This window comes from Podarcis pityusensis (genome assembly GCF_964106645.2).
Source record: "Podarcis pityusensis genome assembly, chromosome: 15".
NCBI lineage: Eukaryota > Metazoa > Chordata > Lepidosauria > Squamata > Lacertidae > Podarcis > Podarcis pityusensis.
The window spans coordinates 33,609,327-33,623,307 of record NC_138040.1 but is presented as its reverse complement, the minus strand read 5'-3'; the positions used below and the strand labels follow the sequence as shown (position 1 = coordinate 33,623,307).

The window sequence follows — 13,981 nt, the reverse complement described above, 5'->3', positions numbered from 1 at the left end:
GTCACGGGGTTTCGACCCGCCGACCTTCTGATCGGCAAGCCCAAGAGGCTCGGTGGTTTAGACCACAGTGCCACCTGCATCCTGAACTGTAATGACCAATAGCTGAAGGGACACACTGTAGCAAATCTATTGCCTTTTAAACCGGGGTGTGTGTGTTTTGTTGTGTTTGCTTGTTACTATGATATGTATTTTTTGTGCTTTTATATTGTAAACCACCCTAGGGCCCTCGGTACAGAAATTTAATAAACAAACAAATAAAAAATAAAAACGTCCCATGGCTGTTTCCCAGCACCCACTGCAGCTCTTTGCTGTGGCTAGACTTGCCAGCTCCAAATCCTTCAGACCAACCTTCTAATCTCTGGGGCTAATCTTAAATTTCAGAGGTTCCCCAAGGATATTCTGAGAATGGCAGCCTTACCCTGTAATCCTGGATGATCCCATTTTGTTCTCCGGGTGGAGGTGGTTCCCAGGATATGCTGATGCTGGTGCTGTTGCTGGTCCCCACTGTGACTACAGTTACCGCCTGAGGAGGAGCACTGGGGGCTGGGCGAGACAGGATAAAATGAGTTTATTGCTCAGAGGAAGGGCTACGTGGCATCTGGCGGCTGCCAACTCTGAGTTCTGGAATGCTGCAAAGCTATGCCAGGGCATGCTGAGTTACAGGCAAGGCAAGGAAAAGCCACTAGGCATTTGCCCTACAAAGCTTAACTTTCAGAACACTACACATGGAAACAAGTTTTTATAGGCACCTAGGAAGCTGCCTTATATCATGTCAGACCCTCTGTTCCAGGAGAGATCAGAGGGGAGGGACAGAACTGTGTAACTGGCTTCATTGGCACACCCAAACTCACCATCACCCCATAACCATCCTGGAACTGAAGCCACTGCTGGGAAACTAGGTCCCTGGTGCTGCCCCCATCCCCTGCTGGCAGCTCCTGAACGGATCCCATTTAGCTCAGTCTTGTTTACCTGGAGATGCCAGGGGTGGAGCCTTGCATGCAGAAAGCAGGTGAGCTGAACTACAGACAGTCCTTGAGTCAGGAGTGGGGAACCTCCAGACTCCTGCTAGCCCCATCTAGCATGACCGACGATGTCTACAGGGCTACAGATCTCCAACCCTTTACTTAAGGAGAAACCCCTTAGAGTATAATACTAATAAAGGGAGTGCCCAACAGAGCAGGCATACACACAATGGCTCTGCCTAGTCTACAGACATCAGGCCCGTTAGCATGGGGAAGAGTAGTCAATACAGTCACACCTCGGGTTACAGACGCGTCAGGTTGCGTTTTTTCAGGTTGCAGACCGCCGAAACCCGGAAGTACTGGAATGGGTTACTTCCGGGTTTTAGCGGTCGCACATGCGCAGAATCACTAAATTGCACTTTGCGCATGCGCATAAGTGCCAAATCGCATTTGGAAATCACATTTGGAAATGGTCCATGAACAAAAAGTTAGTTTTTTGGGGGAGGCTGAACTGGAGCCTAGAGGCTCACACTTCCCTGCCTTTCCACATCTACCTTCTTCCGGGGTGCGCACCAGCAGCACCTCGCTGTCCATGCCCTGGAACTCATCAAAATATGGGCGGATTTTGACCTCGTACTCCTGGCCTTTGCGCAGCTCGACTAAGACGGTGCTCCGTTCAGCAGGGGACTTCACATCCTGCACGAGCCAGGCACTGTTTTTGGGCCGGTACATCACTCGGTAGCCTTGGATGAACTGAGCCTGGCGGTCCACCTGGAAGAAGACAAACCGTTAGCTGCTTGCGCATGGTGTCCATTTCCAGAAAAGGCCACATCAAAATGGGTCCAGCTTCTTGCCTGCTGAAGCTCCCATTTATTCTCTCTGCTTCCAAACCTCTTCCTGCTGGTTCTGCTGCCCTTCCCCAAACTTTTTTCTGCTCCCTCCCTCTTCTTGCTTGCTTTTGCCCCCTGTATTATGTCTATTCCCAGCAACTATTATAATATCTCTTTTGCACCAACCTTGTACTCTCCCGTTTCTCTAAAACCTTTATACATCACCCTAAGCCCTTTAATGCAACAACCTGACCTCTATCGACTAGGGCTGGCTATACTGAGAAGCAGAATGAAGATGTTGCTTTCAGGCTTCAGAAGGACAGTTTTCTTTTGCTCTGGTCTTCCCTTCACTGGAAAAGGAACCCTTCATGCCAAAGAATGGGCAGGGTGCTATTGTGACTTTCAGCAAAGGTCAGCAAAGTTATTCACATAAGAAAGACCCCTTTGGATCTGGCCACAAACCTATGTAGCACAGTGCCCTCTACTCCTCAGTGGTCAGTCAGATGCCCCTAGGAAGCCAACAAGGGCAAGAGTCATCTCTTGTTATTGTTCCCCTAGCAACTGATATTCAGAGCTACACAGCCTCTGGATCTGAATTTAACATCCAGCCTTTGTGACTGGTAACCATTGTCTAATCCCCATTGAAAGCCACCACCTCTGCCTAACCCATTCACAAAGTTGCCCTTTGCTTATACAGGTTGTGCCGTTTCAAGGAAGGATCAGTGATGCTGCCGGTACTCACAGTCCAGGTCACTTGAATGGTGGTGGAGGTGAGGACAACAGGATCCTGGAGCTGCACCACAACTTCACCAAGCTCCTTTTGCACCTGCCGGTGATCCACCCCTTGCCTGGTAGGACTTACATCTGCCAAAGCATATAGGAAGTGAGTCCAAGGCAGTCCATGGCACAACGTTTCATCTGTATTGAGGAATGTGGTCATGGCAAGGGTTTGGGGACTTGCTATACTCTCAGAAAACCCCATACCGCTTTGTTGTTAAGTGCAACCTGATGGCTAGGTGATAAACAAAACCCACCACGTGGAGTGTGGCTGTCTTGTAACCCCATTGCATGCTGCCTTAATTTCTATGTGAGAAAGGTGGCATGTGGACTGATAAAGAGAGCCATAGACCAGGCATAGGCAAACTTGGCCATCCAGATGTTTTGGGACTACAACTCCCATCATCCCTAGCTAACAGGGCCAGTGGTCAGGGATAAGGGGAACTGTAGTCTCAAAACATCTGAAGGGCCGAGTTTGCCCATGCCTGCCATAGACCAAGGCTGCATTCCTAACTGTGTCTACTCAGATGTAAGTTCCAGTCAGTTCAATGGGGTTTGTTCCCAGGTAAGTGCTAGATTGCAGCCTCAAGCGGGAAGTGAGCTAGTTGGGAAGTGTGGGACACAGTATGGGAACCCCAGATCTATAGGGATCTATCTTCAGGGTTTCAGGCAGAACTTTCTTTCCCAGCCCTACCTGAAGATGCTAGTGATTGAACCTGAGCCCTTCTGCAAGCAAAGCAGATGTTCTATCCCTGAGCTCTGTCCCTTCCCTGTTTGCAGAGGGGATGCCTCTGTAAACAGAGTCTGATGAGTGGTCTAATGTTTTCCTAAATGTCCCTACTGTAGAACGATGTGAGATGCAAATGCCAAGCTGTTCCTATTGCCACTCCAGCAGGTCAGCACCTGGGAATCTCACCTTGCGTACGAACCGGCTCCGAGACGGGGCTGGGGTCGCTGAGCCCAAAGGCGTTGACAGCACGTATGAGGAAGAGGTAAATGGTGTTGGGGTTCAAGCCGCTGACTGTGTGCTTCTCCATTTTCACGTTGTCTGCTACTGTCTGCCAGGTGCTGCCGGAAGACTGACTGCAACAGAACAGAGTTGCAAAAGGAAGAAGGGGAGTCCCCAAGGGCAATGGCTCAGCTTTGACTCCTGTACTACCTGGGAAGGGGGAGCCCAGAAAGGGGGAGCTCTTTTAAGTCTAAGGCCCCATCCCCTTATGGGTCATTTTCTGAGTGGCAATGATGGGCACAGGATCATAAGCAATCAGGTACACAGAAAGCAATGCACATTTTTACCTTTGCATAGAAGGCTAGTTTCTACATATGGGGACACTGGCCTTAGCAGCAGTACATGGGAAACCGATCTAGGGGGTCTTAGTAGACCACAAGCTTAACATGAGTCAACAGTAGCAGGGACACAGCAGGGGATGTGGCCTCTAAGCCATTGTGAGCCCTGGCTCTTTTTTGTATCCTTAAATACTGAATTACAGGGAAGGAAGAGGGTGCAGCGAGCACTGTCAAAAGGACTGTCCAGAGTTTTCAAAATCTGGAATTCAATGGGGTACTGGCTCAACTTTGGAAGTAAACAGGAATTCGGTCCTAAGCCAAATCTATTCATGCGGAAATATATTTAAAAATCTCCTCTTTGAACCCTTCTGTGCTGCCTCCAGGATGTAAAATTTCCTGTGACCCATAATTGATGTTTGTGTGTGTTTGAGTGTGTGTATGTGCAAGAGAGAGAGAGAGAGAGAGAGAGAGAGAGAGAGAGATAGCAATGTGCCCTCATTGCAAGACTAGGGTCTGTGTCCAGCAAGGGACTGAGACACAATAATGCAATGATATGTTCTACAGTAGCTGCCTGATGTGGTTGCCCAAACAAGTATTTCTGTCCCACACTCCATTCCACCAAATTGGGCAGGAGTGAATGAATGAATGAATGTGGTGGTGATGGTGATGATGATGATAAACCAATGCTGAGTATTATCTGCCCAATCCTGATGGGGATGCAATTTCCCCCCATTCCTGCTTTTCAGATCAATAATTTGATGAGCAGATGGAACAATAACACCCACCGACCTCAGATAATCTACCTGGATCAGCTGGGAGAGAGAGAGCTGTGCACATGTGTCCTGAGTGTTTTGTGGTCACAGTCACATTTGGCCACATTTTTGCTAGCATGCAACCCCCCAAGGGTTGGCAAAGGGTGAGTATGTCCCTCAGGGCAAAAGAAGGGTGGCCATCCCTGTTCTACAGAAATATCCAAGTCTTTGCATAGGCTTGAGACATGCTTGCCAGCACCTTGCCCTTTAAGTAGGCCCCAATCCCCACTGCCAAGCACTAACCAGGCAATGGCCCCTGAGCAGGCCGTATCTGGACACCACCTGGAGGATCCACCTGGGCTAGAAAGAGCAGAAGAGTCTGCCATATACTGAGTCAGGCATATACTGAGTCTGCCATATACCTGAGTCAGATCTATCTTGCTCAGTACTACCTACACTGGCTGGCAGCAGCTCTCCAGGGTTCCAGGCAGAGACTCACTCCCAGCCCTTCCTGGAGGTGCTGGGGATTGAACTTGGGAACATCTGCATGCAAGGCAGATGTTCCACCACTGAGCATGGAGATGGGTTGGGGCTCACACATTCATTCCACAGGGCCTCGGCCTGAATGAAGGATGTGGAAACCGGGAGGTTATTAAAAGCCCCCGAGAGGGGAAAGTGGGACAGTGGAAGCCCAGCAGATTGGTTGAGCTTCCACACAAGGCAGGGTAGCTCACCCTTACTCCGTTGCCATCTCCAGACTCTCTGCCTAAACTTCACTGGCTGGTGTCAAGGAGGGAATAGCTGCATTCTAGGTCCCCACTGCCCCCTTTCTCCTCAGGGAGACATATGAGCCCTAGACTTGAGCCTGCCAAAGCCAGACGCATGAAAGTCAGGCACCCTAGGAGAGGAGGATGGTACTTATTCTTGAGAGTAATCTGGGGCATGGCTGCAAGCAGGCCTGAGAATAAATAATTTTTTATTTATGCCCCGCCCTTCCTGGTTCAGAAAACTGGGCTCAGGGCGGCTAACAACAAATTTAAAACACTTAAATGATGCAACAAAAAACAGCATAAAATACAGTATAAAACATGAATAACAATAAATTCAGAATTCAAAAATCAATTTAGGGGGGAAATCCATCCAATAAACATTAGATGATCATCAGTGCTAGCTGGCTAAATTAGTCCTATTTGGGCCAGTGAGGAGACCAGGGGAGAATTAGCTGTGGGATCCCAGAGTCGGTAATCTTCATAAAAAGGGGAGGTGGAGGAAATGAAAGGGAATAAAAGATCAGGCTAAATTCAGATTGAAAGCCAGGTGGAATAGCTCTGTCTTACAGGCCCTGCGGAAGGAAGTTAAATCCTGCAGGGCCCTGGTCTCATGGGACAGAGCATTCCACCAGGTTGGAGCCATCACTGGGAAGGCCCTGGGCCCTGGTGGAGGATAATCTGACTTCCTTAGGGCCCAGGATCTCTAAACTATGATTATTCATGGACCTTAAGGTCCTCTGCAGGGCATACCAGGAGAAGCTGCAGACCTGAAAATAACGCATACTTTCAGCTGACCAGACCTGAGCCGGTGTCTTCCTTGACCCCTCAATCAGTTGTGGGTCTGACTGAACCTCTTCCCCATCCCCATTTTGATGGGCCTCTTCCCCTGGGGCACAACCCATGTGTAAAGTCCGATTTGTGAGCCTGAGGACACAGATGCAAGTCCATGTTGAAGATGCCCTGCTGCTGCCTAACTCAGCATCTCCATGCCTCTGCATGCACATCTGCGGGCACAAGCGCACACTTGCAATCAGCCCGTCCGGTGATTTACTGCGCAGCCCAGCTGCCTCCATGTTTGCAGAATTTCCTACTGCAAACTGACATCTCTCGGCCACCTGCGCTCCCCGCAAATCTCCTCCGGCTCCAGAGCAGATGGCTCCAAGGTAGAGGCCACAAGCCATGTGGGTGGGTAGGTGGGGGGAATAGTTTGGTCTCCGTCATGTGGCACCTTAGCAACCCAGCTGCAGGGAGGAAGAATTTGAGTATGGGGTCTTTTGCTGGCGTGCTGCAGGGGAGGGGGATGACAAACAGAAGCTGAATGAGGATTCGGCAGCGGTGACCCTACTGCCCAGGAACACGCTGACAGCAAAGCATTTTCACAGCTGTGCAGATCTGCTCCCCTGATCTCTAAAAACCCAGCTCGAGACAGACTTGGTTGAGCTGATAAATCAGGGGCAGGAGATTCGGTCCTTTACGACTGCAAGGCCCTTCCTTACCCTAGCCAGATCCGGAAATTGCTGTACTCTGAGAACAGAAGAGGGCTACCTGCCCTGCTCTCCCTGGGTCGTTTATGGGTCAGCGTCTTTCTCTAGGGAACTGCAAACTCCACCCAATAAAGAAAACAACTCCATTACGGTTTATAGGAACACTTTTCCCAGGAGGAAAGAGGTGAGTGAAAAGCCTCTGGTTTTGCAAGAGGGCTGCAGAATCTCAATGCACTCCAAAGCTCTGATTCACGCCTTGGATGTGCAGATGGGATTCAGGGGAGCAGTTACCCAAGCAGAATGGACTGGGCCGTGGGGCCCTGGCTCTGTGTGCCTGAGGCAGGCATTTCCAATTCTCCAAGGCACCTTCATCAAGTGACCTGCAGCAATTGCAGGATTCTAAGGTTCCAGTTACAGATAGGTAGCCGTGTTGGTCTGCCATAGTCAAAACAAAAAAATTCCTTCCAGTAGCACCTTAAAGACCAACTAAGCACACTTCTTCAGATACCAGGATTCTAAGGGTATGCCGATCGGAAGGTTGGCAGTTCAAATCCCCGTGATGGGGTGAGCTCCCGTTGCTCGGTCCCTGCTCCTGCCAACCTAGCAGTTTGAAAGCACGTCAAAGTGCAAGTAGATAAATAGGTACCGCTCTGGCGGGAAGGTAAACGGCGCTTCCGTGCGCCGCTCTGCTTTTCCAGAAGCAGCTTAATCATGCTTGCCACATGACCTGGAAGCTGTATGCCGGCTCCCTCGGCCAATAAAGCGAGATGAGCGCCACAACCCCAGAGTCGGCCACGACTGGACCTAACGGTCAGGGGTCCCTTTACCTTTACCTTTAAGCTACTGTCAGCTATTAAGGCAGAAGTGATGAGGTTTTTTCCCTAGTCTAAGGGCCAAAATACAGTGGACGCTCGGGTTGCGAACGTGATCCGTGCGGGATGCACATTTGCAACCCGCAGTGTTCGCAACCCACATCTGCACATGCGCAGGTTGCGATTCGCAAGGCGTGATTTAGCGCTTCTGTGCATGCACGACCGCCAAAACCTGGAAGTAACCCGTTCTGGTACTTCCGGGTTTCGGCGGTCCACAACCCGAAAAAACGCAACCTGAAGCGGCTGTAACCCGAGGTATGACTGTACTTTCTGCAGAGCCTTCTAGGGGAGCACATGACAATGGTGGGTTCAGCCAGAAGCAAAGCAGACAGGACTCCTACCTCTGTAGAAAGGAACACATTATTGCACAAGCAATCCTAATTCAGATCATCCGGATGCATGCACATTTATTTAGGGTGGCTTCTACAGCGATGTCAGGATCACACAGGCAGTGGAGCCACTTCCTGCATTTTGTGCAACGCAACTGGCCTCAGCAGGAGAGTCCCAGAGTGACATTTTGAGAGAGAGAGAGATTGTTTAGGAGCTATGATTGGGAAAGGAAATGCAGCAAAAGCCACAGTGGGGGTTACACACTATGTATTGTAAATGAGAGTTGTTGGTTTGACCTGGACATCCGCAATGAGAATTCCAATTCTTGCACAACCTGACAGCAGGGCAAGCAGCAAGCAAGGTAGGGTCTTCCTTTTTTAATCCCACATTTACAACACAAACATTATGCTCTGTTTTTGCCGACTGGAGGTGTCAAGGATTCTGGCTACGTTATACTCATGTTATGCTAGTGGCAGTGGCTACCAGACCAACAGAATGCATTGAATTGATCTGCCCATCAACTAAACCAGGATTAAAGATGTCGGAGAAAACAGAAAATGAAGAGGAAATTGTCAATGCCGGACATTCCTTACATGTCCATAATCAATAAGTATTCGCTGTTGTTGATGACAGATCCTCCCACCCCCCAAACTGAAATTACAGTGTGTTTCCTTCACATTGAAATGAATGGTGTGGCAATAATGACACCATTAGTTACATTTAATTTACATACATAATTTTATTAGATTGAACAGTGGGCAACAAGACAAATAATTTAATATTTAGCAGAAGCTGAGCTGCAGAAAAATGGAAACATTTCTGCTTGCACAAAGGCAGGTTGGAATTGCTGGCTTCTTACACTACATGCCTGGCTGGGGAGGGGAATGACCTGAAGAGTGGGAAGGTGCAGTTTTCATATCCATTGCAATGTGGGGCCGGCCATGGGTCCAGCTCAGCATTGTGATGGAGATGAAATTCTTCCCCTCCCTGCTCCTCAGATAATCTGAAGAACAGGGAAGGGGCAATAAGACAACCACCTACCCAATAGCTGATCTGCATGCTCAATACATACAGGATGAGGTCTAACCTTTATGCACATGTTGTGCAAGCAATCAGGATGAGACCCAATAAATGAGTCATTTGAGGAGCTCTCCATGTGCTTACATGATGGTGTTGTGTATGTGTGTGTGTGTGTGAGAGAGAGAGAGAGAGAGAGAGAATGTGCCCTTGCCCATTGATGAACTTTACCTTTTTGGCCCCACCTACTGCTGGCCCTCAGAGGGTTGGGAATGAGGGAATGTGGCCCTCAGGTTAAAAATGACTCCTCAACCCTGTAACAAGCTGTTCATTTTCTACCACCCTCAAACTGCCTCTCCATTTTGTGCCCAAAGACACTGCAGGTGAGGGCAGGTAGGTGGGATGACTTTTGAGTAACAACGTGAGTTACCTGAATGCTTCGATTATGTATGAACTGACAGCGGCTCCGCCACTCACAGGGTTTGGCTTCCAGATCAAAGCGACACTGTTTTTGGTGACGTCCGTGACCAGAGGTGCAGAGGGTGGACCTGGGAGAAGGCTTGGCTCCGGAAGCTGAGTCTGGAGGTCAGCCCCGTTCTCTGCAGAAGCAAATGTGGAAGAAGGGAATGAGAATGGCAGAGAGCCCTAAAAGGAGGATCAGGGATTGGGTCACCTGCGCAGGGCCTTTATATAAGGGGCAAGCTGAATTCAGCCCTGCACAGCTTGCTTGCATAGTTGTCAGCCAGAAAACCTGTGGTCTATCAATGTGTTTTACCTTGACAAAGCAAGAATGCATGCTCAGAACAATTAAGATATAAACTATCTGCGTTCTTAACAGGACCTGAGAATGCACTGATGTGGTTTTTCGGCAACCCCTGTGTAAAGCCAAGACAACCACCTGCTGTGGGCAAGGTGAGGGAATGTCCATGCCCCTACCTTTCCTGGGGAAAAGAACCTTCTCTTCATTTAGAAGGCAGAATCAGCCACTTCAAGAACTGCTAATGTTGGCTATATTTTATTTTCCCAGCACATCTGTAAATGAGCAGCAGCTCCCAAATTACTGGGCGCCGGGGGCTTGTAGTGGGATTGAGACTTTGCTTTCTTACTGGGGTGTTTGTTTTCCAAAACCAACCTTGGAGAAATGGAAGCTCTCCTTGCATGCAAGGGAAACCACCCCCCTAAAAAACCTTCTGTGAGGTCTGAGAAACCTGGCTCATCATCACATCTCCACATCAACATTTATTCCTTGAGGTGGTTTTACATTTAACAGCCTGGCATGGCTCTCCAAGGCAGGAATGTGCTTGCTGGGCTTAAAATCAGAGGGCAGTTTATTGGTTTTTAAATGAACTGTTCACACAGGAGAATGCAGACAGGGCTTCTGTGCTAGGAGGCAGGCAAAGTCCTCCGCTCCAGGGACACATGTGAGCCTACAATTGCAGGCCTGGAGAGATGACTGTGGCTTTGTGAGTCCAAACCCCACAACAGCTGATTGGGCCAAAAAATTAATCCACTCATCCTAGCATGGAGTGTAGCAAGTGGTGGATACACAGCCAACCAGGTTAAAAGAATATGCATTTTATACTGAATAGTGATGCATGCTTTGAAGTTGACCCCTTTCTGCTGCAGAAGAAACACAATTCAAAGCTTAACATAGCTAAGGGCCAAAACTAGATGCAATGTTAAATGCATCTGTGCACTCAATGTGAAGTTTATTTTTCAAAAAATGCAAATAACATTAACTGATGGTGGGATTATCAGGATCACAGCAGGCATGGAGGGGAATTCTTGTCGCCCTTCCTGAGTTGGAGGCTGACTGTGTGAAGCAAGGACCATCCTGGGCTTGTGGAAGCTCTTCATGCATTTCAGAACCCAGGCTTTCCAGGGCTCTGAGATGCACACTCTGCAAGTTCAGGAGAGTGTCAGGATTCAGGCCTGCCAAGACCATGAACCTGAGATCTCCAACATGTCTGGCTCTCCAACATGTCCCCACATCTCCCCCAGAGCCACAGGATGAGAGGCAATGGAAACCAGGCACTGCCCAGCAAGCTGCATGTGAAGCTACTCGGGAGGAGGGGGAAACCACGTGCAGAATCAGGGCCTGACTGACAGGCAGAAAGGGGTGGAGCCTCCAGCTCTTACATAGGTTTGCAGTCTGAGTTGCTCTCATCACAGTTCCAAGGTCCAGCCCCACGGACTTGGGGAAATGGACAGAGGGTCCCTGCTTCTAACAGTTGTCCTCCAAGTCACAGAGGGCAACGGGAACAATGATGGCTACATCATAGGTGCCTGTAGCAACTTTTCCAAGGGGAGGAGCAAAGTAAAACACTGAAAGTCGGGAGGAGGCTATTGTCTCAAACTATGAGTAAAAAGTGTCTGTACCTTTTGCCTCGTATCTCAGGTTCTACAAGTGCTAAAAGCTTACTCCTGATTTTAAAATGACAGTTGGGAAACTGGGGATTGTGGTTCTTCTGTGGGGAGGCAACTGCCCCCTTGACATCGCCCCCCCCAATCCCATGGATACCAATGCATGCTCATCTTCACTGCCTCTCCCCGGGTGCCCAGCTAATGCATGTAGAGGATGTCTGAAGACGTCCAATAATGTAAACCTCATGCCTTTGAGTCCACTTCCTGCCCTTCCCTCAACATCACTGACCTTGCACTGCCAGAAACCCACTCCATCTTGTCTCGCCGGTTGAACTGGTAGCGATGCAAACGTACAACCCTGAGTCTGAAACCTGGAACATGCAGAAAAGGGAGGATGTTATTCATTTCCACTGACAACTCACTGCAGCCACAGCTCATGCTTTGGGAGCGTTTCACCGTCTGGTATGCAGGCAGTAGATGCTGTATAGATCTCCTTCCGTGTTTGTGTATTGGGACATGGGGTAGGGGAATCCACATTTCATCCTAAGAAGAAGTCCTATGCATTTTCTCAGAGTACTAAGTGAAATATACTCGGAGTCGAGAGTGGATTTCATGCTCTTTATTCAGCTCATAGTGGTGAGGAGGAATGAATGTTCCCCCAAAGTATCTGCTTTATATACATTATTTACACAATGGGCTCCACTTGACTGGCTAATTCCGGAATTCTCCTGTAGGCCAATCAGGTTGTGGATTCACTTCCATCTGGAGCTGGATTGGGTGGCTCCTGCAGACCAATCATACTGCTGCATTGTTCTAGGACCAATCAGACTGCTGCATTATGAATCCTATTGTTCTAGGACCAATCAGATTGCTGCATTTTGGATCCTATTGTTCTAGGACCAATCAGACTGCTGCATTTTGGATCCTATTCAACTCAGTACATAACACTAGGAGAAGTAGGATGTGTGAACTTAATGGAAGGAGACTGCAATACGACAAACCCCAGTGATCTTGTTCATCTTCATGCCACTTTCCACTACTGTCATGGTGAGTTCCAGCACCTCTTTTTCTAGAAAAATAGCACTGTATATAGCCATCATAACAAGCAGTCATAACCTCCACGGATTTGTCTACCTGCTTCACTTTTAAGCCACCCCCACATATTTTGGTTGTGAATACTATAACTTATGTATGTGCCTTTCCCCTTTCTGCACTTTTCTCAGCTCTACAATTCCCCTTCTGAGGTCTGGTAATCAGAGTTGCACACAGCATTCCAAGTATGGCTGCCCATGAAGGCCCAAGAGCTGGAACGTCCTCCGTTTTTAATTGCTCCTCTGGTGCAAATTCACTGAGCTGCCCTGGCCTCACCCCTCTAATCTTTAATATGGGGATAATAAAACTACTTGCCATATAGTAGTTATCTTTCATAATCCCTCCCTCCCACATAGACGGTTAATGATAAAGGCTGCTTTATTTATTATTTTAAAGTGGGTATCCTGCCAATATGAATATTTCCAGGGCAGCTAACATTTAAGATAGAAAAAAAACACCACCCAATTCAAACAATGAGAATAAAAAAATACATTAAAAAGGGAGAGCTAATAAAATGCAGCAGGTGAAAAAACACAACGGCACTTAAAAAATGAAGAAGTTCAGGATGACATTTTAAAAGGCCTGGGAAAATTAAACTAAAAAGGTCTTTGCCTATTGCTGAAAGGAGAGAAGGAATAGGGAGAGCATCCTCCAGATTAGTAGTGTGGAAGCTGGGTCTGGGACTGATGGGAATCGGGGTCGAACAACATCTGTGGGCCACATGTTGCCCAACTCCGCCACAGACAGAGCCCCATGGCCAAAAGGCAATCTCACTAAGAGCCACTCACCTAACCTCAGAAGTGAGGAGTACTTGGAGAAGATCCTCTAACGCAGGGGTTGGCAACCTAAGGCCCATGGGCCACAAGCAGCCCACAGGGGTCATTTAACTAGCCCACGAGCTGCCCCCGAACCGAGCCACCCTCTTGGAAAGTCCCCACGTGCTGCGCTAAACTGGTGTGGTATGGCATGAGTACTCGCTTCCGTGGCACCGGAAATCATGTCTGCACATGTGCGGATGCCGGAAAACGTGTCTGCCCATGAAGGGAGTGAACCAGCCCAGGCAAGGTAAACCTTGCCTCATCTTAGCACATGGGTAAATAGGAATATAAGAAGCTCCCTTCTACTGGGTGAGACTGTTGGTCCATATAGCTCAGTATTGTCTACACTGACTGGCAGGCTTTCAGGCAAAGACCTTTCTCAGCCCTACTTGGAGCTGCTAGGAATTGAGCCCGGGACCTTTTGTGCACAAAGTAAATGCTTTGCCACTGAGCTGCGGCCCTTCACATCTGGGAGGAGGCGATCCCTCAGGCACCCTCAGGTTGATTCTACTTGGAAATGGACTGGCAGCCAGTGGAGGTGCTTCAGAATCATGGATAAATGTAAAAGGTAAAGAAGGTAAAGGAGCCCTGGACGGTTAAGTCCTGTCAAAGATTACTATGGGGTT

General features: G+C 48.7%; 1 protein-coding gene across 5 annotated transcripts in view; it reads right to left on the bottom strand.

Moving 5' to 3' along the window:
* Positions 1 to 13,981, bottom strand: part of ROBO3 (roundabout guidance receptor 3) — a 335,111-nt gene that overhangs the window by 16,540 nt on the left and 304,590 nt on the right. For all 5 annotated transcript variants that reach the window (XM_080982318.1, XM_080982319.1, XM_080982320.1 and 2 more), the window contains exons 10-15: positions 11,735 to 11,816; positions 9,512 to 9,680; positions 3,486 to 3,652; positions 2,535 to 2,656; positions 1,517 to 1,733; positions 419 to 543 (exon numbers count right to left, since the gene is read on the bottom strand). In XM_080982318.1, the coding sequence (XP_080838444.1) occupies positions 419 to 543; positions 1,517 to 1,733; positions 2,535 to 2,656; positions 3,486 to 3,652; positions 9,512 to 9,680; positions 11,735 to 11,816 (882 nt within the window). The remainder of the gene's footprint in view (positions 1 to 418; positions 544 to 1,516; positions 1,734 to 2,534; positions 2,657 to 3,485; positions 3,653 to 9,511; positions 9,681 to 11,734; positions 11,817 to 13,981) is intronic.